Below are 23,320 nucleotides of genomic sequence, written 5' to 3'. Positions count from 1 at the left end.
ACCGAAATGTGGCTTTTGTTAAAATTCAACAAAGATGTTTGTACTTGGGCTGGGTTGACAAGTGATTTCTCAATTTGAATTGACTCATTAAATCCCAAGAATCTATATTTAAGTCTAGTCCAGGGTTCCTCAATTAGTCTTCGCCGAGGGCCGAATTCTGCCAACAATACCAAGCCAAGGGCCACTGACCTACATACATATGTATAATTCTTATTACAATTATTATATTATTGTTGCTTTTGTTAAAATAGTCACAAGATGGTCACGAGATAAATATTCAGATTTTTCCCCCCCAAGTAGTCTGTTTTATTCAAACAATTATGAACATTTTTGCATTTAGATACAGAAGAACTTTGCCTGATGAATATTAAAAACAAATGAACAAACAAAAAATATGGATCTGCATGTCTGCCATTCAAATCAACTGCTCATCTCCAGACTGGATCTCTTCTCTCCACTTTCCCTAATTGCAGATTCAATTATTATCTGTCAGCATTAATATATTTATACTTAGATTTTTTTGTGGGGGGGATCAAAGTGTAACACCGTGTGTCCCGACCAGACGTGACGCGACACAATAAAAAGTATCTTTTCCATTTAATTTTTGTCCTAACCACCCGCAACAGTTTTTTATTATATGCGACGTCGCAGCAGGAACAACATACAAAATATGACAGTGATAATCTCAGGTAATGATTATGTGCTTTATTCAATGTTAAACGTGTCTAAAGCGAGTTTTTATATTATTTTGAGTGAGGTTTATAGCCATAGTGAAAGCAACAATAGATATTTCACCTCAGATCTTGAAAATAAATTCAAGCAAACTTACGTTAAAACTGTGAACTCACTGCGAACCAACATCCATAACAAAGATGATATCAGTCACTCACTCAAAACTGTTCAGTCCATTCACATTTGAGTTATGTATTTTCCGTGTCCACTTTTCTTTACTTCACATTTGCCATGTTTCACATAGTAGCCTATCTACACTGGACGCGACAAAGCATTGCAAATCATTTAGATCATTTTGAGTGAACCGTTCCTTTAAGGCTGTTATTAATAAACACTCATCAGCTGACACCGTTATCTATTCAAATAGTTCAGTTTGTCAACAATTGTTTCAGAAAATGCTTCTACTGGCATCTCAGGTCTACTGAGCCATTGACATTTGAGAGAATGACCTTCAAAAGCATGTAGACATCTGAAAATGGACACAGTGTTACCCATCACGATTTGCTTACTGAAATGAAAGGCGCACTGACCAGTAACTTTAGTACATACTTGCTGGTGGAGCGGATGGGCTTGAGTACACAGACACTGTGGTGGTATTTGCTTCTCCCGACTTCGTCCTCCAACTCTTTTGCGTCAGCGGCATTGCCACCATCCAATGAGAGGCCACCCTCAGCTCTTGCTGCCGTTTCAAAAGCATCCTGGAAGAAACATCAGCAGATCAGGTGTTCAGCTGCCAGGTTTGTTTTTGAGCATGGCATATCAGCACTTTTTAATGGAAACATGTGACTATGCAAAAAAATGTTGACAGGAAATGAAAGAAGACATGTTCGTCAGCATGTATTGGGCAAGGACAAATATCATCAGCGAAAAAAAAAAAAAAAACACAGAGGAAGGAAACCAGTCAGACTCTTAAAACCGTGCAAACCTATACTGCCTAATAATGCCTTGGGGAAAAACCACCGAGGGAACATCAAGTCTTGTGCTGCGCGTGCCTTAAACACAGACAGCTGATGAAGCCCATAATTGTAAATTACGCACACATGTTTAAGTCATGTGTCTTGGCTTAACAAATAACAGGCAAAAGTTTAGAAGACCGTTTAAGGCAAGACGCTACAGGTGAGGCCTTGTCCACGCCACACTAATACATTTTCGTTTGAAAATGAATCTTTTTCTCTTCGTTCACACTAAGCCTGCATTGTTTTTACTAAAAACAAAGCTTTCCGAGGTGGATACATTTGAAAACAGTTTTTACATTGTAGTGTGAACTATAAAAACAATGACGCACATTGTACCGACAGTTATCCATGTTTATCCCGGTATTGTGCCTGTTATGTGGTATTCAGTTTCACACTGTTGCTAAAACTACGGTACTTTGTACACTCTTCATATCGCAGTCCTTCAAAGATGACAGAACATTTGCAACACTCGCAAGTGCTGTCCTGCAGCAAAACATGAGGGCAGTTGAGGAACAGTGTGAGAACTTTATGTCTGTTCCATCTGTATCATCTCAGTGAGCTTTTATGAGGTTTTACGCAGATGCAGTAAAGTGAAAACTGTGAAATTTCTGGAAAACATTTGAAAACGCTAGTGTGTTGACAGGTATCTGGTTTAATGTAGACATTGTAAAAATGTAACGGATATCACCACACATTCCTGAGTTAATTAATCACAGTGCGATTGTTTTGTATTACAAGTTTTCTGAAAAGTTGTTTAATTATGGAAATGAGGCATTATCTAATTAAATATGCACTCATTTGCATACAACAATCTGAACACTGGATATAGGTTCAAAATTATTATTTAATTTTGTTGACACAGAGTTACAGGTTTTTAAAGTGTCCTTATTATGCCATTTTTAAGGTTTCTAATATTGTTGTGGGAGTCTCCTACAATAGGTTTACATGCATTCAAGGGCAAAAAACACTTGTTTTCTCAAAATATGCATTTAATGTCATTTGCACAGATTCTCAAATGATTCGTTCGAAGCATTCGAAAATTCATTCTCTCTAAACCCCTCCTTTCCGTAAGCCTACTCAGCTCTGATTGGTCAGTATGTTGTGATTGGTCTACCATGTACAATGCGTGTCGGAAACAATACGCCATTGCCATAGTTTTGGATTTTGAATGCTCAAAAAATATAAACATTTATTATTTATCATACTTTCATGTTGTGATTCATTGGAGCCAGCTGGTCCAAAAATAAAAATAAAAACTACTGATGCAGCCACATCTTTCAGAAGTGAAAATAAAGAGTTTACTTTCACAGCATAGGATAGAGCGTCTTCTCGACATGAATAAGCTATAGTGTTTGCAAACAGCCAACGTAGAACATATGCAGGCATTATGCAAATGTGTTACATAGTGATGTGTAGCCATCACAGAAGTACTAACGACTCGTTCAGGCTGTTCAGAGTCATTTCTTTCTTTTGGGAGACAATAACTGTATTTATCATGCACCTTTGGCTTTACAACTATGCAAATTGTTTACGGTCACATACAGCTACATTACACACTGCAGGAAAGGCAATATTCGAAATGGGATAATATGGGCACTTTAAAATGCTGATTTTTTTTTTTTGGCATCTCTTTATCATCATTCCATAAATCAGAAACGAAATGTCAACAGCTAGAAAAATTCATTAGAACCATACTTTTAGGAATAAAATCAAAATCAGGCAAATGATATAAAAACAAAACCCTCAGTAAACCCCTAATATAAATCAGGCGAATGATATATGAACAAACCCCTCGGTAAAAACCTTCAAATTATAGGAATAAAACTGTAAAGTTTAGCGTATGTAAGGGCTACTGAAGTGTAAAAAAACTAATTTTGAGAAAACGGCCTTAAAAGATAAAGGCATTGTCATTGAAATCCACAGAAGCAAAAACATAAGTGTAATAAAATAAACACTTCAATATGTATTTTGGATGTTTTCTTTCCACCAGTCTGAAATAAAGACATGTTATGTTATGAAATACATATTAATGCCTTATTCTGAATGACCATATTTTACATCCCTTGATCCTACCCCATACCTAAACTTAACAACTACCTTACTGACAATTAATAAGCAGAAAATTTGGAGTTAATAGAGTTAAAATTTGTAGTTAATAGTTAGTTAATAGTGAGAATTGGTCCCCAAACTGAAGTGTGGAAAATACACTGCGACATGTGCCAAAGACCACTCTAACAAACTAAATATTTTATAACAGGCCAGACAACAATAAAGTTTGCGCTGCCCGCAGCCAGCTGAGACAACAGCCGATTATATGGGCCGTTGCCCTGGGTGACGAGCGCTGTGGCGTATTCTGCTGACATCCAGGCTGAGTGCTGCGAGCAGTCAGAGCGTGTGTCTGCGTATATGTGTGTGTAAGCAAAGGCAGACTCCAAAATGTTTTAAAACCCAGGGAGGCAGAAAAAGCCAGCCGGATTAGCTCACTAAAGGGAACAACATGTACTTTATAGCCTCTCAGTTAAGAGGCAGGGTGGGCATCTTCAAACACCGCTAGTGATGCTATCTAACAAACTACACTCCACTGAAGTCAGCTGCTCATCTACTATCTCCCATCATGAGAAATAAAAGGAATAAACTGAGCAATTCCAAGAGGGTCCCTGCTCCATTGGTGCTCGGGCCCTTGATATGGTACATTTACAATTAGTTAACATTAGTTAATGCACATGAACAACCCTCTACGCACACCTTGGCAATAGAATTGCCATTGGCTAGTACATGTTCTTTTTTTTTTGTTGCCAGACTTCTATTGTTAAGTCACTTCTGTGTTTTGAGTTGGATTCAAGGACCAGAAAGAACTGTGTGTGTATGTATATATTGCATTTCTGATTGGCTGAGAGCCAACCAGCAGTGCAATAGTCTAGTGATAACAGAACTCCAACCGTTTCACTGTTTGTATCACTCCGCTTGCAGTATTTCTGCAGGGCGTCTCATGGTGGACGCCCACTATTTTAGAAATACTACTGTTTTGTCAATGACTGTAAGCAAGAGTGTACTCGTTTAGACTTCAAATATGCGGGTTGTTAATAAAGATAACGTCTATTTGAAAATTAGACAGTGGCATTTTCTGCCGGATTGGGTATCGGTCAGACGAGACCGATCCAAATCTGATATTGTGCATATATTATTCTGTGTTATTGTTATAAACAAACGGAGTTGCTCACTGTCTTTCAATGACAGCTACAGTGTGAAAACCTTGTCCCACAATGTTTTTGCACAATTTTGGACACAGTAGGCCACCAAATGGGAATTAAATATTCCATGGAGGGATTTATAAAATATTTTAAAATAAATACGGTGGGTAACTCGAAGGAGGGTTTACAGATCACAATGCGAGCGGGAGAAGTCTCATATTACGGTCGGTCCTCACAATCGCGGATGACAACATGCAGGATCAACACTGTTCATGTATCGCAGGGTATGATTAAATTAATGTACATTTAACCAGTTTAATATAGAGAGGCACTGAAATGTAGACCTTCGTTTTGACCAACACTGTACAAGACACGAGAACAGTCCGCTATTTAAGTTTGTACGTTAGCATGGCCTCTAACTAACTTTACCGTTAGCTAGGTTTAGCCAGAGATACCTTGCTGAAGTACAAGATAACATTAATGTTCTGCTTGAGAAGATGAAAATTGTAACTTAATGAGTGTATGACAACCAGAAAATGAACGTTTTTGTCTTCTTTTGCATTGGGGTGAATACTGAGGAACATTTTGCTCGGTTTTGTTTGGATTGAGGAAATGTAATAAAATAAATTATATTGCCAATCCTCTCAGGATACCTGGAATCTGTGTTACAAGTACCCCAGACACATCGTTTTTCCATTTTTGAAGCATAAACCCTGTAAAACCGATGCGAGCTTCGGATCTTCCAATGTTTCTCTATGGCGCTGAAACCTAACCGTGCAACTGATACTCGACTGCCATTGGCTAGTCTGTGTTGAGGGGAGGGGCTTAACGATAGGTCAATTAGACGATATTTTGCGGAGTGTGTTATTGTGCTGATATCTTAAGGACCACCGTGGACAGCTGACTCCTAAAGTTTTTGATATTCTTCATATTCTGTGTGGTGGTCAGTTCACAGCAGTGATAGAAATGATCACTTTTCCAATAAGTTTAAATTGATTTTTACCTTTTATGGGCATTTTTACCTTTACAAAGCCATTTTTTCTAAAAGTGTGCATCATCTTTTGAGTCAAATTCTTACATTTCATTCAATTATAATAATAATACATTTAGGCTGTTGCTAAACAAATGAAATCAGTATCAACAAATTTCATCTTTGCAGAAACTGCATATGAAGTGGCATTTAGATGCATTTGCACGTTAATGCAGCTTAGAGGGACATGGAATGCTTTAACCTGCAGTTACAAATGCATACATAATGTTTTGATATTTTAAACAAAACGTTGAATACTGATATTTGAAAATATTTAAAACATGAAAATATACTTTAATTTAACATTGTGATTGAACCGAATCATTCCGTTGATTCATTCAGGAACGAAACACAGTCATGTTGCTCAGAGACGCAAAACAGTGCTGTTGCTGTGTTTGAAGTGATTTTTGTTGACAAAATAGAGCAAAAATAGCCAATATGGGGTCTAAAACGTAAGTCTCTTGATATTAACTTTATTGAGCTGTTGTATAAAATCAATATCACATTTGTAACCATGCTGATTTTTTAAGAAACAAACAAAAAAAAAACGGCATTCTTCGTGTGATATTGATTAACTATATGAACATATATACACACATTTTCTTCCCCCATATCTTGAATTATGTGATCATTCTTAATGCATATTAATAGACTGAATCATGCACGCACTCTAAATGCGTACGCACAGTAAGTTAGTCTAACCAGACTTCATGTAGTCGCGAATGCGTGCACTCTGCAGTGTTTTGTTTAGTTTTTACAATATACTCGATAATGTCATGATGTCTCATGAGTTCAGTATTTGCGCTAAACCTGCTCAGATTTGGCTTGCATGAACTTCCCCAAGGAATTAATGAGTGAACATAACTTACGAAAAGTAACCCGCCAAATTGGCTAGTGATTTGACAGCGTTACCGGCCACAGCTGATTTTTACCCACATTTGGCAGGCTGGCAGGTGTTAATTTCAAACCCTGTATGCATGCATGTATGTGTGTATATACACTGTATGTGTGTGTGTGCGTACATCTGAAAGCCTAACAACTACACTTTTAACATCAGACAACTGAGCAATTTTTAATGATAGAACTTTAGTAATAAAAAAAGTAAAACATGATTGCCATGTATGAATAAAAATATAGGACTCCATATTTGTCATATTGACAGAAAAATAAAGCAGGTTTTAAGGGATTCTGTCCACGGGATCAGATTCATTTATACATTTGCATGTATTTGTGACGTATTACGTATTATGTTTTCTGGATTCTGTGTTTTATGATTAAATACAAACATATTATCAACATCGGCGGTAATCAAACGAATGCATAAAACTTTAACAACGTAATTTTTAAATTCAATCAGATTGAAAATTTAAAGGAATAGTTCACCCAACATGAAAACTGTGTCATCATTTACTGATGTCATTCCAAACTTGTATAATTTTCTTGAAAATTTTCATTTGTAGGTGAACTATAGCCTTAACAGTTTTTTTTGTTTTTGCCAAACAAAGTGCTGCATAACAGATGTTTACTTTTTAAATTCAAACATGGACAAAATTTTATAAAATATAAAAACTAATTGTATTACAAAATTATAAAAACAATAACTTGTATTATTATTACTTCGAGAAGTACATTCTACAACAGTAATATATTTCTGTCAAGTTTTCTTCAACATTTGCGAAATTCTGTGGCATTCCACATTAAACACTAAATGTGATTTTCATGACTGGATTTTGCAATCATGGCGTCCTATATCTTTTTTTTGACAGAAAAGAGCTGATTTCAAACACACAGAAAAACACAAAGCTAATTTTCTTCTGTCAGCCAGCTGCCCCACGAATCAGCACAGCTTCAGCAACTCTGTCACAAGCTCTCTTGGGAAACAGGCTGGAAAAAGCCTTATCTGGGACTGATCAGAATGCAGGGAACAGAGCGATCTAGAAACCAAAGGCACGCTGAGAACGACAGCTCAGGTTCCAGAAAACAGAAATGAACAGAGCATAAACTGTATAACAACACTTTTGTGTACGTTACTTACATTATTTACGTAACACTCATGTTAAAGCGCCTCGAGGCAAGTCAGCGCTGCGCTACAAAAAACGCAAGAAACTAAAGAATTTAATGGATTAGATGAATGAGAGAAGCCTGTCGTGAAGCATTTTGCAATGCTCCTCAGCACGTGCAGGACGTCCCCCTTCCTTCTCATGTCTCTCTAACGCACTCACGTTGCACAAACATACAGCTTGCCTGAGCACTGAGGGGGGCATCGGCCTATCAGCAGGCAAGGCCGCTGCACGCATCACCGGAACCCAGGATCGCAATTGGCTGTCGTGCCAAATAAGGAGGGACCAGATTATATAAACAGATCCAGCTTCTAAATACAGGCTGAGCAGCCAATCACAAGCACTCCCTGCACACACGGAGAGTGGCTGAGAGATACAGAGAGAGAGAGAGAAAGGTAGCGTGATGGAAAAAGACAAAGAAAATTGTGGGCAGCACAGGACCCTCTCTTAGCATGCCGACAAAATGCTGATGGCAGGAGTGCGACGAACAATACAAATGACACGACAAAGGGTTTGGCTACCTTTATGAACCCAAACAACAGCTGCAGCATTTTAATGATGATGAATTAGTTCACCCAGAGATTAAAATCCTGTCATCATTTACTCAACCTCATGCGGTTCCAAACCTGTATGACTTCATGCATGTCTCAAGGTGTTTGTTTTTGCCCATACAATGAAAGTCAGTGTAGTGCAGTGTTGTTTTGTACCTCTGACTTCCATTGCATGCACAAAAACAGCTAAATCTTCTTTTGCGTTGATTAAATGATGACTGAATTTTCATGTTTCGGTGAACTATCCCATCAAGCGTACAAACTGCAAACACTTTTGGAAAACCACTCAATGGGGCATGTGGTATATTCAGGGCGTATTCAAAATAGCTTTAGTATATATGGAGAGGAAAATATATTGGGATGCAAACTGTAAAGAATTAACAATTGGGATTTATAGCTAACAATCTCAGTTCATTAATGATCTCATTCTTTTAATACTTCTCAATAAGGCAAAGAGCAGTGCATGTAATAAGTTTTGTCCACATACACAAAAAAATAATGCTGAGGTTCATGACGCAATAATTAAAACGCATTTTTGTAAATAGAACAATTTATAAAAATTTTTAAAAGGCCCATTCACTAAGGGAGTGCGATATTGACAAAAAATAATATCTCAATATTTTATCGATAACGATTATAATACCTTAAGGACTTTCGTGGACAGCTGACTCCTAATGTTTTTGATATTCTTCATATTCTGTGCGGTGGTCAGTTCACAGAAATGTATCTTTTCTAATAAGTTTAAACTGATTTTTACATTTTATGGGCATTTTTACCTTTATAACGCCATTTTTTTCTAAAAGGGTCCATTATCTTTTGAGTCAAATACTTACATTTAATCAGTGAATTATAATAATAATAAGACTTTTGGGCTGCTACCAAGCAAATTAAATCACTATCAACAAAATTCATCTTTGCAATGCAGAGAAAACACAGAAGCTGCATCTGAAGTGGCATTTACACACTGTTTAATGCAAGAATGCATTTAACCTGCAATTACAAATGCATAAATCATGTTTTGATATATTAAACACAAAATGTTAAATACCGATATTTGAAGTTATTTAAATAATAAAAGATACTTTGAATGTGAAATTAAAACCGCCAGCAGGTGGCAGCAAGTCACTGTTAATAAGTGATTCATTGCGACGGAACCTAATCATTTAAACGGTTGATTCATTCAGGAACGAAACACCGTCATGTTGCTCAGAGACACAAAGCTGCTGTGGCTGTGTTTGAAGTGATTTTTGTTGTCGAAATAAAGCAAAAACAGGACATATGGTGTCTAAAACGCAAGTCTCTTAATTAACCTCTTGTTTATTGAACTGTTGTAAAAAAAAATCAATATCTCATTTGTAATCATGGTAATATTTGGAGCGTTATTTTTCATTATTCTTTGTGTGAAATTGATTAACTAGGCCATATGAAGTGGTACAAAATAGCCTATATACGTTTTCTGCCCCCATGTCTTTAATATTGTGTTCATTCTAAATGTAGTGAAAGACTAGACTTCACGTAATGAATGCGTGCACTCTGTGTGTTTTGAATGGTTTTTGCAAAATACTCTATAATGTCAAATCGCACATTGTTTAAACAACAATTGCGATATTATCACAGACGATATATATCGCACACCCCTACCATTCACACAAATAATGATAACCATAACAATAACTACAGTAGGGAAAAAATTATTTGATCCCCTGTCAATTTTGTACGATTGCCCACTGACAAAAGAAATGATCAGTCTATAATTTTAATGGTAGGTTTATTTGAACAGTGAGAGACAGAATGACAACAACAAAAAAATTCTGAAGAACGCATTTCAAAAAAGTTATAAATTGATTTGCATTTTAATGAGTGAAATAAGTATTTGATCCCCTATCAATCAGCAAGATTTCTAGCTCCCTGTCTTTTACACCAAGCCGACGGTCGGCCGTCAGGGAGCGTCCGTCTGGCTAGTTTCTTTGGTGTGTTCCACTCGTCGGCTCTCGTCGGACTCACGTCGGCAGTAGTTTGCCTGATTCAACATGTTGAATCGGTGTCGTACGAGTCCGTGCAGGAGAATTAAAGCGAAAGTGATTAAAACGGGCAAGTAAATGAAGGCACAGACATGATCTTGCCCAAGCATTCCAATATGAGATGGTTTTCATAACAACATGAGCTGCTTAAAATAATGAAAGTTATCAACGTTACTGATATTCAAAATGGTAATCAAGTGCTGCTTCGTTTACATTTCATATATCTGCGTTTATCTCGTATATCTTTGTTTCGATTTTTCCGTTTGAATAACGAATATTTACTATTGACAGCTGCTGATATAGACAGCTATCTCCTCTCACACAGGCGCAGAACGCACGTGTTCAGTTTGCAGTCGGCTGAAGTCTGTGCGGTGTGTTCACGTGCAGCTTTTTTGTACGACGCTGCCGATGCGAGGCGACCACACTGTCAGCTTCTGTTGTCACTAGTTCTTTGAAGTCGGCTTGGTGTGTACCGGGCTTTATACAGGTAATGAACTGAGATCTCTTAAAGGGAGTGCTCTTAATCTCAGTTTGTTACCTGTATAAAAGGACACCTGTCCACAGAAGCAACCAATCAATCAGATTCCAAACTCTCCACCGTGGCCAAGACCAAAGAGCTGTCCAAGGATGTCAGGGACAAGATTGTAGACCTACACAAGGCTGGAATGGGCTACAAGACCATCGCCAAGCAGCTTGGTGAGAAGCTGACAACAGTTGGTGCGATTATTCGCAAATGAAAGAAATCTCCCTCCGTCTGGGGCTCCATGCAAGATCTCACCTCGTGGAGCTTCAATGATCGTGAGAACAGTGAGGAATCAGTCCGGAACTGCACGGGAGGATCTTGTCAATGATCTCAATGATACCAATTGAAAACAACTGGTAACACACTACGCCGTGAAGGACTGAAATCCTGCAGCAAGGACCCCCTGCTCAAGAAAGCACATGTACAGCCCGTCTGAATGATTCAGAGGAGAACTGGGTGAAAGTGTTGTGGTCAGATGAGACCAAAATCCAGCTCTTTGGCATCAACTCGCCGTGTTTGGAAGAGGAGGAATGCTGCTATGACCCCAAGAACACCATCCCCACCGTCAAACATGGAGGTGGAAACATTATACTCTGGGGGTGTTTTTCTGCTGAGGGGACAGGACTGCACCGCATCAAAGGGACGATGGATGGGGCCATGTACCGTCAGGGCCAGGCCATTGAAAATGGGTCGTGGATGGGTATTCCAGCATGACAATGACCCAAAACACACGGCCAAGGCAACAAAGGAGTGGCACAGAGAAGAAGCACATTAGGTCCTGGAGTGGCCACCAGTCTCCAGACCTTAATCCCATAGAAAATCTGTGGAGGGAGCTGAAGGTTCGAGTTGCCAAACGTCAGCCTCGAAACCTTAATGACTTGGAGAGGATCTGCAAAGTGGAGTGGGACAAAATCCCTCCTGAGATGTGTGCAAACCTGGTGGCCAACTACAAGAAACGTCTGACCTCTGTGATTGCCAACAAGGGTTTTGCCACCAAGTACTAAGTCATGTTTTGCGAAGGGGTCAAATACTTATTTCACTCATTAAAATGCAAATTAATTTATAACTTTTTTTGAAATGCATTTTTCTGGATTTTTTGTTGTTATTCTGTCTCTCACCGTTCAAATAAACCTACCATTAAAATTAGAGACTGATCATTTCTTTGTCAGAAATGTTTTTTTCCCACCGTATATTGGCATCCACACCAATGTATGATAAAGCTCTGTTTATTATAAGCACAGTGCAGTTTTGTTGTATGCTGCTTTAAATGCTCAAGCTCTTTAAAGTTGGGTGGATTCTGATTGGCTCTCAATGTTTTTTTTGTTCATCATCCGGAAAAAAAACTTCTGAAAGTGATTTCAATTATATTATCCTTCTGTGTCGTTATCGTTATAGCTGTGGTGTGATCTTGCCTATTCTCACAGAATTATAATGATTATTACAACTTTATCTTTACCATCCTCCTTGGCTTGAATGGGCCATAAGAAATGATTCCCATTTATAAGAGTTGAAGAGCTGAATATTTGTATGGTGTTTTGTAGAATGAGTGGACGTTCGAAAAGAAGCAGAACTCAAACATTTGATGTCTAATCACAAATCTGAAAACACTACGAAATGACATGCCGCATATATGATGGACTAACCTGCACTTTAGACAGCTCGTAATGGTCCGCTTCAGGTCCGGGTAGGGTCTCTCTTGACGGTACGGCCCTGTACGCAGAACCAGATGCCAGACAGTCCTTTCCCAAATCATGTCCTTTCATCTTCTTTTACCAACATAGGAGCGCCTTTGTTGCTTCTTCTCTGAGCTTGATCTTGTCAAAGTCTCCAAACCTGAACTGATGAGAGAAGAGATGGGCTAACATGAATGGAAATGTTACTCTTATTTAGTCAGTATCGATTGAGCACATTATATGCGCAAATCCCATTTCATCCCATTTAAGCCTGCCTTTGAAGTCTGACAAGATGTCATTGTTGTAGGTAAATAATGGACATACGGGTTGCATGGACAAACTTACAATTTTTAGTAGGCACTTTCATTCGTCTCAAAACCTAGTGAGCAGCCTACCTAAATACCATTTATGGCCATCATTTGGCCAGGCTAAGTACATTATTGTTGAATTTTACCAAATCAATTGAAAAGGACCATAATGATATAATGTTTTCATGACAACTAACCAAATTTTCACCCAAAATTATCATGACTTTTGCAATTCCCATTAGCCATTTTTACAGTGTTTAAGTAAATAAATACATTATTTAAATACATTTACATCGGCATGGATGAACGACAATACAACAAATACTATCCTTATGTATAAATACATATTTATTTTTCTAAATTTTCTCCTAAAATGATCATGACTATAATGCACCCAGATGTTCTGCAATTCTTTTTAGCCATTTTTACTGCACTACAGAAAATAAATATATTATAGTAAGACAATTTATTTACATGTTTATACTTGCTTTTAGTAATGAGAATTAGCTTTGATTGCATTAAGAAAATGATAGTGAAGGTAAAATGTGCTCAACTGTATGTAATAACGCAAAACGTCTCCTTGGTCTTTCATTTACTTACTTACTCCAGTTACTTTATGCAAAATACAGTTTGTTATTTCTTTCTTTTATGCTATATGTCCGAACATGTTCTTGGCTTCAGGTGATTCATGAGTCTGCAAAGACCAAAAATGTTGCTACTAGTAGTGTACTATTGATGTTGACTATGCTCACTAGCTTTTGACACACTGCCAGTATTTTGACATTACCGGACAGATATGATGCTGTCGTGAATGAATATACACATTAATATATTGATCTGTATAGCGAGAGAGGGGCATTTATCTGGCGAATTCTCTATTACGCTTTGACTAATAGCTACATTCTCGGAAGACAATAAAAACACAAACGATGTGTGCATTAGATGACACTGGATAGCGCTGGTTAAAGCTTTAAGTCTTTCTCGTGTTTATTTGAGTGTAACAGGCCTCTAACCAGAAGAGAACAACCAGTTCCCAAAAAGAAGATTGAAAACAACAAACCACACGGGTTTCATTCAGGGACATCTACAGGCTTTTATGATTTAAAAAAACAAAACAAAAAAAAAACACACTCACACAAAAACAAACAAAAAAAAAAAAAAAAAAAACTGGAGATATATATTTAACATTACCCAAACGGATCTGCTTTTTATTATGGCAAAGAACACACCTTATATAATCCCATTCTTATTGTAATAATCCCATTAATGCCTTTTTCGGATAATAATTTCCCACTTAATTCTGTAGCATATATGTATCCTGATCTGGATTATAAATAAAGATCACGCAACAATAATACCAGCTGCATAAATGCGTTTCAATATAACGTTACCGTCTAAATAGAGTGCATCAGACTTGTACTGAGACAATAGATGTCACCGACATCAGGATATAACACACCGAGAAAGACGATGTCCATCACAGTAGCGCATATTTACATGAAAGATGCGTTTTGATTGTTCGTTTAATCTTCTTAAAAGTCAATATAATAATTTACCATGACACGTCCAATGATGCTAAAATCAGAAACAGTTTTAAAACATTTTTAAATGATGGTTTCAGAATTACACATGCGTAGCATGCAAATTATACTGCAATAAATCTTATTTTACATATCACATAAAAGATAAAAAGTGTCCACTGCAGCAGATACCTGTTCGCCTAGTTGGTCTGCGGATCTTCAATAGCGGATGGAGCAAAACAACTTCGTTATAAACCAGCTATTTGAAGGACTCAGATGGACGCCGTTATGGGAAATGTAGTGTAATAGAGTTCGCTACAAGTTCGCATCGTGTAAGTGCCGATTTGGTGGAACTACGTTACCCACAATTCACTTCCCGGTGAATGCGTCAGAGCTCTGTTAGTGGGCGGGGCTCATTGCGCGACTGAAGGCGACGCGCATCCTCTGCAGTCAAACACTAGTATTGCAGTGTGATAATAAGCATGAGGCTCTGGAGTGGAATTTTACAATTCCAGAAAGTACAGTGCGATGATGATACTGCAAAACATGCGTATATTATTCCTTTCGTTTTACCGTTTCATCGGAAACTACACCTGATGCATACTAACCTGTTCAGAGCTCAATTGTGTAGAAACACAAAAATATATCCATGCATTTCCTCTCTACATGCAGCCATAAATGATTTCAAATATCAGTATATATTAAATAAGTTTATCCATATTATCATACATTAGCTATTAAAGTTATTTCAACAAAGCGTTACATTACAAAACATTGCAGATTCAAGTCATTACATAAAGCGAATGTGCGTCTATCAATATATAGTTTTTTTGCAAAACAGAAAACTCCGTTTTTTCAAAATTCATGTTTTTGTTGTTAGTCAACTGTATTTTTTAGTTATTTTTCTTTAATCAAAATAACCCAACTGCGGTTTGATCTAATTGATTAATCTAAAACCAGCTACTACATATAAACACATACACAAAGAACAGGTAAGTAGCTGGAATTACAATAACTTCATATTTCATTGGATAAATGTTACCAGACATTTTAATAATGTCACTTACCAGCTTCACTTTAAATACCAATTATTTTATTTTCAATATATATTAAGGTTAGAATCATGACACATCTCTCTGCCCAACATCACAGGACACCATTTATATATATATTTAGTGCGTGGATAGCCTTGACAGTGTCACTAGATTAATCTTATGCACCGTACACTCTGCAATGTATAAAACTGACTCTAGTTTGACTACACAAGTTAATTTAGTCAAATGAAGACAGATAAATGTCACTGAATGGGGTTTCTTACAAGCTCAGCAGTTGCTATTACTTACCATTAAGTTAAATGTCCTTTCTCTGTAGCCTGATCTACACTAAACCCAGACAAAATGTTCTTGTAAGTGCTCCAGCGTCGAGTAAGGAAGTGTTAATGAAACCTGTATTTCCCTTAATTGTGCTCTTTTCAGTTCTTCTACAGATGGTTCAACAGGAGCTTCAGTTCCTCTGCTAATCTGGCTCAAAATAAACACTACAATTCTCAGACATTGCTCTACTGAAAAACACTGGGCAGACAATTGCAAAAGCTATCAAGACTTCAAAGTGGTTGCAAAAACTATACTTTGTATACTGAAGAAAGATCAGACAGGCAACTTTTTGGACCAATTTTTTTTTATTGTCTGTACACAAAAGCAGGTTACACACGAGATGGGTACAGCATCTGAAAAACAAAAGCAAAAAATAAATAAATTTATTAATGGTTGAATACTTGCAACTTTTTTGGGAAATGAAGCATTTCATACATTTTGCCACAAACATACTGACAGTCAGCATGGCTCAATCTCTACACAGGAGTGAATTCAAAGTAATACATTTACAGCATCGTGCATCAACAATTGTACATTCTCCTTTTTTAAAACTTGATGCAGATTATAAAGTACAAGGGAATGCATTTGTTCCCAAACATCCTACATCAGGGTTGTTCAATCCTGCTCCTGGAGGGACACTGTCTGCAAACTTTTAATTTAACACTAATCAAGGTTTTACTAGGCACACCAGAAACTTCCAGGCAGGTGTGCTGAGGCAAGTCGGAGCTCAACTCTGCAGGACAGTAGCCCTCCAGGACCGAGTTTGGACACCCCTGACATACGACAAGTACGACAGGATCTACCAAAATCTCATCAGGTGTGCTGCCACATGTGAGAGAACTACAAAACCCTACTGTGACCCTGAGGAAGGCAAAAGTGCAAGACCAAGTTGATCTAGTGGCACTGTTCGTGCAATCAGTGAATTCAGAAATGTTCTTCACTCACGATTTTTCCTTTCTAGCATAAATTTGGAAGAAATGCAGTTTCTGATACACATTTCACTGCAGGAATCATTTAATACACCTTCAATGACAAAACTTCACAATAAAGCTCATGAGACCACCTCAATGTTAAAGGACTTGTTAAAATTAGCCAACAGACAGACTTGATTAAAACTTACAAGGTAGCACTAAAAGCAACGTTTTGACCTTTTGAGAAATTGTTAAATCTGCACGGTCTTGAATTTTATTTTTTATTTTTTTGTCACTGCCACATTATAAAAGCATGCATATACTGGACAAATGAACATGGACATAACACACTAGCAAACACAAAGTATATCCAGCCTTATAAGTCTGTCAGACTAGCAAGTACGCATTTCAGGGACAGACATCAATATTTTAAAGAAACTTTAAGACCCTTACCACACGAATCCTGTGCCCCATAGCCTTCGCTGGAAGGTTGCTCTTGAACTTGGCACGAACCATTCCACTGTTTCCATGAGCCCGTGTGACTTTACCCCAGATGACGCGTGTCTTGTTGGGTTTACCGCCAGGTGTTGCAGTATTCCTTCAGACAACATACAAAGCTCACATTAAATAACACTGATGACTACAGACAGAAACCAAATAAGATAGAAATGTTGAAATGTCTTTGCACGCAAACGTCAAAATATGTTTCACAATTATATTCAAACTGTCTATTAATGTCAACATGTAACCCATTTTACTTCCAAAATCTGACATTCCACGTGAAACATGACATTCAATGAAGTGAAAGCCAATGATAACCAAAAAATGCAAAACAGGTTGATGAAGAAGGTTAAACATATTAAATTAATAAAATGCATCAAGAAGTTTTGGAATAATACCAAAGAAACTCAATGTGGTGTCACAACAGCAAACATATCTCTGACAGCAGCGCAGACTCGAGCCTTTCCTCACACATGCCAGGTCCCATAAAGACTTCAGTGTGCATCACTTACTTTTTTGCCTTGTAGACGTAGGCACAGCGCTTGCCCAGGTAGAAGTCAACCTCATCGCGATTGTAGACTCCCTCGAGCTTGAGCAGAGCAGTGTGCTCACGCTGGTTCCTCAAACCACGCTTGTAGCCAGCAAAGATGGCCTTGCTCCACAGCCTAAATGAGACACAAGGTAAAAACAGTTTAATTATCTTCAGCTATATGTATGAGCCAAGCAACAGTTAACCACAAAGTCTGACACACAAGTCAAACACCTATTTTTTTTTTTTAAACCATTTACTGAATCTTTAGACAAAATATAAAAGCAGCGCATTAAATTCTTGTTTTTTTTTTTAAATCATATTTGATACATTAGCATTTGTGGCTCATAAAGATATAGTGAGAATATCAAGCACACACACTAAAGAATGAGGGAAAACTTAATCTAGAGGCACAAACTAATGGAAAATTAGACATTTCTATAACCAAAAAGAAAGATGCAATTCTAATAGCTAACAAAATGCATGTAGAAAACTGTGTACAACTGCTTTTTTTAGCAAAGTGGTGTTATTAAATGCATTCCTGTTATCACACTGAACTAACGTTACACATCAGTTCAGATTATATGTGACAGCTTTTATGTCTTACCTTCCAGGCATGATGCTGCTTTGACCAGGTCAAATAAACCTAAAATGATAAAAAATTACAAAAACATTTAGTCTGAGGAGCAAGAAATATACAGTCCCGTATTGTTGCTAGAACTATTTTAACACATCTACATCTGCACTACGCTAGCGTCGGAGCTGCTGCATGTTTATCTTCCTCAACGCTAGGCTGTTAAGTTCTTATACAAAGTCATACCTAGTTCAAAGTTGTTACTACGTCTTTAAAACAAGCGTATCAGAGTAGAAACCAACACAAATTATAAACTAAACTGTATGTTTTGACAGCAATGAGAAGAAATGAGTTCCGGATAACAGTTTAGCCTTAGCCAACTGGATCCAACAATCCGTTTAAAATCTAAAGCATCTTATTCCTTACGAGGCAGAACTCTGCGGAATATGGACTTAAGGTGTATTTTTATTAATACTGGTAGAAATTGTGCTTTAGTTTACATCACATAAGGCTAAAATGTCACATTTTAAAAGTCGAGCTCTAAAACGCTCACCTGAATCCGTCTAAAAAATGGAGGAAAAGGCTGCTCGCAAGGAACGCTGGGAAAATGTTAGCAGCGGTGTCTGAAAATGTGCCTGACTAAAATGAAAGCGTTTTTCCGCATTTAAATTATACCGTTTTTCCAGTTGCCCCTCAATTATCATCATCATCATCATCAACAACAACAAAATAATAATAATAAATATGTTCTTTAAATTCACTTTAAAATTAACAGTTGTATTTTTTTGACAAGTGTACACATATAGGCCTAGATCACCTTTTCACAAATTATTTCTATTATTAATTCTTTATTTCTACATATACCTTAAAACAAAGTGCTAAATGTTAACAAAGTGCAAAAATACATATGCACATAAACCTTTACATGGAGTATGCATGAATTACAAAAACACAGAGAGAGAGAGAGCACCAACACACACACACACTTTTATCAGACTTTATTTAGAGTTTTATTTGCCTAGTGTTTAGAATTATTATTAGAATTATTTGAAAAGTGTTTAGAAAGCCCCCTAAAAAATGCTATTATTTTTAATTTATAAAATGTAGCTCCACTTCTAGATGACTGTTTTATCTGCTTCATCAGTTAATGGATAACCATTTATAAATCAAATTAAGATAAGATGAATAACCAGTCATTTGCAGTCTTGGAAAATATTGTAATATTTTCCATAAAGACTTGAAATACTGAAATGATGTATTTTTATTAAATTTTATTATACTAAGGACTGCATGGAGTGTGAAGAAACGCTGGTGGTGACTGCTGTCCTTCTTCCTTGCTCTGCTTCTGATAAAATACCCAGAAGTATTAAAATCAGCCTGGTGACTGACAGATCGTTAAACAGACTGTAGATCCATCTCTGTATCATTCTGAGATACAAACTCACGACTAATCATTTATGACCTCACATTATCAGATTTTTTCTATAGCCTGACTAAAAGGGCGATGTGTCTGCTCTGGTGTATCAGGTGTCATGCTCACATTTTCAAGGGACTGTTACTTTTTTTGTGAAGTTCTTGTCATTGTTTGGTCTTCTGTTGCAGATACATGCTGCAGATGTTATGTATATGAACCCAGCCACCAGGCTTTTACATCATTTGCAAATTTCTAAGGACATTAGAGCAGTAATGATTTCTAATGACTCTCAGTGACTATATTTAGGGGCTCCGTTGGCTCTTTCTGAGCAGTCTGTCAAAGCAGAAAGGTTTTTATGTTCAAAGGTTGTGGGCGAAAAAGGACTAAAATCAGGTAAAATACTTTATTTTCATGGAAAAGGAAACCGTGAACCCTGAAAATGACTTCTTCTTTTTGGGTTCTGGAGCTGTTGTATTTCCATCTGCGTTCTCCTCTGTTGTTTCCTCATCGTCATCCTTCGTCTTTCTGTCCTTGGATCTGAAAGGATTCTGCTGCAAACAAATGACACTCATTAGTAAAACAGACTTTGTTTCAATACGTAAGCACAGACAGCACACTTATACAGAGAGAAATTACCTTCTTAAGGACGTTTGATTTCATCATCTTGAGCTTCTCTCTGAAGGTCAGTTCTGGTAGATCCTCCTGTATTGACACGTCATGACTCTTCCCTTCAGTCTTGACAGATTCATTCGATGGAAATCTCTTCGCCAGCAAGTCAAAAACTTGACCGACCAGCAGCTCTGTCAGATGATCCACCACCGTCAGACCGAAATCCTCTTCTTCGACGATGAAGGGCATCACTGGAGTATTTTCAGGGAGCGTTGCAGGACGGGGGAAAGCCGAGGACACAAAAAGCCGCTGCACGAGTTCCTCCACAAAATAATGGAGAAAGTCTCTAGCTGCCATTCTGACCTCCTTCGAGACACTCGTCTTGCATCGTAAGACGCAGTTCATTAAATCTGCGAGCCTTTGATGCAGACGCTCTGAGGCCGTGTAACTGTTGTCCTGCGAGCTGAAGTGACCGCTGCACTTCGACATATATAGAGCGGTCATCAACGAATCAAATAAGGAGGTCTTTGGCCTGTCACTGCCTGAGGGATGATTTGACTCCAGCAGGATGAGTGACATTCCTCCCTCAGACGACTCAAAAGTCAGCTGCAGGACTGGGACAGACCCGGTTTCCCATGTTCTAGACGCTGCAGTGGGATTGTTTGACCAGGCGCTAATGACATCCTCCACAATGAAGTCAATTACATTGCTTGTGACCTCCACCCAATGGCTCGGGCTGAGAGCGCATGGGAGTTTGCCTTCTATTGCTGCAAGAACCGTGCCGATGGCTGTCGTGGCCACTGCGCGGGAGATGTGGCAGTGTAAAACACTCAGCTTTCGGATGACACCACTGATCAGTAACTCCCCGACATCAGTGCAGGAATCGTCAGGACGGAAGTAAACGAAGCATGGTGACGAGGCTGCGTTGATCTTCAGGACGCTGTTGTGCATCACCACATTCACCCGGTGGAGAACTTCCTCCACCACAATACCAGCGAGTTCAGAGGAACGCGAGTTGTCTTTGCCCAGAGAGTCGCTGAAATCGCAGTCAGCGCTGCTGAGGAGGCCATCCACCGTGATCCCAAAAAGAGATTCAAGCGGATACACATACGGAAGTTGTTCCATCTTCAGGATCACTGGTCTTTCTGATGTGTCCTGATGAATATCCTCAGTGGATGAGGACGATGAAGGCCTGTTTGAGTTTACAACTGCAGACGGAGTCATTCCTACTATCGTAGACAGTTTTGGTATTAAATCAGCTGTAGCTGTGGCAGCTGATGTTACAATGGAAGTCAGCATTTGATAGATTTGCTGTCTGGAAAACTGTGTGGAAAAAGCTAAATGAGTTTTAGGTCTCATTACGCAAACTTGTTTTCCCCACTTTAAGTTTATGTTAGGTTACGGACGGTTAGGGTATCTTTAGATCCGTAGATCATTTGTTTTGTTCTGAAACAGCTTGAATCAGTTTCAAAGCGAATGTGTTTATAACACAATTATGCAAGTCACATGTGAGTAAAACCGTCATCCTCTTAATTCCTGTTCTAACTGAAAAATTATATTACAGATTTCCATATCACAACATGAATTAATAACCCCAACTTGCAACTACTATAAGCTTTATCTACATTCATTCAATACACTTTTATAGTGAATTCATTAATGTGGAAAAGTAGACTTACCGGGTAGCTTAATGCTGCCTGTATCATTTCCAAATTCCTGAAAAATAGACATTTGTTAATATAATATAATATGTGACCCTGGAACACAAAACCAGTCTTAAGTTGCTGGAGTATATTTGTAGCAATAGCCAAAAATACATTGTATGGGTCAAAATTATAGATTTTTCTTTTATGCCAAATATAATTAGTATATTAGGTAAAGATCGTGTTCCATGATGATATTTTGTAAATTTACTACTGTAGATATATCAAAACGTCGTTTTTGATTAGTAATATGCATTGCTAAGAATTCATTTGGACAACTTTAAAAGACGATTTTCTCAGTGTTTTGATTTTTTTCCAGATTTTCAGCCAAATATTGTCCGATCCTAACAAACCATACATCAATGGAAAGCTTCCAGATGATGTATAAATCTCAATTTCGAAAAATTGACACTTAAGACTGATTTTGTGGTCCAGGGTCACATATAATATAATATAATATAATATAATATAATATAATATAATATAATATAATATAATATAACATAACCTACATAGGAATTGGAGTTTGGAAAATGGATAGATGGATAATATAATTAAAGTATACGATAATATAATTGAATATCATATATTACAACATCATAGAATATACCCTACACAGAATAAGCAGATTTGAAAATGGCTAATAATATAATATAATATAATATAATATACATAGGACAAGCAGTTTAGAATAGAATTGAATTGAATAGATCCTACATAGGCAGATGGATGGATGGATAATATAATTATATTAAAAGAGAATAGTATAGAACAAATATAATAATTACACTAACGTTAATATAAAGAACAGACATACTGCTCTGTCAAATTCCACATAAAGTTGCAGATGACTGACTGAAAAGTGACACCCTTCAGATGTGGGACAGCAAGTTGTGCGGCTAAACGGGCCGCAAAAGCCAGTTCTCGGTAATTGTCTGACTGAACTCTATTATCACAAGCCATTGTTATCACAAGCCACTATAATCTAAAACTAATTACAGTAAATTTCCAATTTCTAGATGAATGTGGCTCATGGACTCCTGCAGCTTCATTAGTGCACTGGCTGTGACATCATTAGTGTGTGTGATGCTGATACTGTCAGACATTCTAATGGAATGTTCGTGGAATTCAGACTGCTGCT

General features: G+C 37.6%; 3 protein-coding genes across 4 annotated transcripts in view; all 3 read right to left on the bottom strand.

Annotated features, from left to right (window-relative positions):
- abcc5 (ATP-binding cassette, sub-family C (CFTR/MRP), member 5) overlaps positions 1 to 15,981 on the bottom strand; it is a 42,464-nt gene extending 26,483 nt beyond the window's left edge. Inside the window, exons 1-3 of one of the 2 annotated variants that reach the window (XM_058751394.1) lie at positions 15,909 to 15,981; positions 12,708 to 12,902; positions 1,282 to 1,430 (exon numbers count right to left, since the gene is read on the bottom strand). In XM_058751394.1, coding sequence (XP_058607377.1) covers positions 1,282 to 1,430; positions 12,708 to 12,827 — 269 coding nt within the window. In that variant the 5' untranslated portion in view covers positions 12,828 to 12,902; positions 15,909 to 15,981. Of the gene's footprint in view, positions 1 to 1,281; positions 1,431 to 12,707; positions 12,903 to 14,757; positions 14,848 to 15,908 lie in introns of those variants that run through there. The other variant, XM_058751395.1, reaches the window with a different exon arrangement.
- A 243-nt stretch (positions 15,982 to 16,224) lies between these two features.
- Positions 16,225 to 19,122, bottom strand: rpl35a (ribosomal protein L35a). The gene is made up of 5 exons (XM_058751398.1): positions 19,007 to 19,122; positions 18,487 to 18,525; positions 17,863 to 18,015; positions 17,303 to 17,447; positions 16,225 to 16,291 (listed from the first exon to the last, which is right to left on the bottom strand). Exons 2-5 carry the CDS (start codon positions 18,495 to 18,497, stop codon positions 16,268 to 16,270), a joined length of 333 nt encoding a protein of 110 aa, XP_058607381.1. The 5' UTR covers positions 18,498 to 18,525; positions 19,007 to 19,122; the 3' UTR covers positions 16,225 to 16,267.
- Positions 19,123 to 20,146: 1,024 nt separating this feature from the next.
- LOC131524087 (uncharacterized) lies at positions 20,147 to 23,142 on the bottom strand. The gene is made up of 5 exons (XM_058750827.1): positions 22,997 to 23,142; positions 22,156 to 22,192; positions 20,504 to 21,799; positions 20,293 to 20,418; positions 20,147 to 20,200 (listed from the first exon to the last, which is right to left on the bottom strand). The coding sequence occupies exons 1-5, from the start codon at positions 23,140 to 23,142 to the stop codon at positions 20,147 to 20,149; spliced, it is 1,659 nt and encodes a 552-aa protein (XP_058606810.1).
- Positions 23,143 to 23,320: the final 178 nt, after the last annotated feature.

This window comes from Onychostoma macrolepis, chromosome 18 (assembly GCF_012432095.1).
Source record: "Onychostoma macrolepis isolate SWU-2019 chromosome 18, ASM1243209v1, whole genome shotgun sequence".
In the NCBI taxonomy this organism is placed as follows: Eukaryota; Metazoa; Chordata; class Actinopteri; order Cypriniformes; family Cyprinidae; genus Onychostoma; species Onychostoma macrolepis.
This window is presented reverse-complemented; position numbering and strand designations above follow the sequence as displayed.

What these genes read in the sequence shown, in the direction of transcription:
- rpl35a (XM_058751398.1), bottom strand. An exon ending in TACGTCTACAAGGCAAAAAA is followed by an intron (nt 17,448 to 17,862) that starts GTAAGTGATGCA and finishes TGTTGTCTGAAG; the next exon opens with GAATACTGCAACACCTGGCG. An exon ending in TGGGGCACAGGATTCGTGTG is followed by an intron (nt 16,292 to 17,302) that starts GTAAGGGTCTTA and finishes TTTGTTTTTCAG; the next exon opens with ATGCTGTACCCATCTCGTGT.
- LOC131524087 (XM_058750827.1), bottom strand. Translation starts at nt 23,142, where the DNA reads ATGGCTTGTGATAATAGAGTTCAGTCAGACAATTACCGAGAACTGGCT. An exon ending in ATGTGGAATTTGACAGAGCA is followed by an intron (nt 22,193 to 22,996) that starts GTATGTCTGTTC and finishes TCTATTTTTCAG; the next exon opens with GAATTTGGAAATGATACAGG. An exon ending in AGGCAGCATTAAGCTACCCG is followed by an intron (nt 21,800 to 22,155) that starts GTAAGTCTACTT and finishes TTTTCCACACAG; the next exon opens with TTTTCCAGACAGCAAATCTA.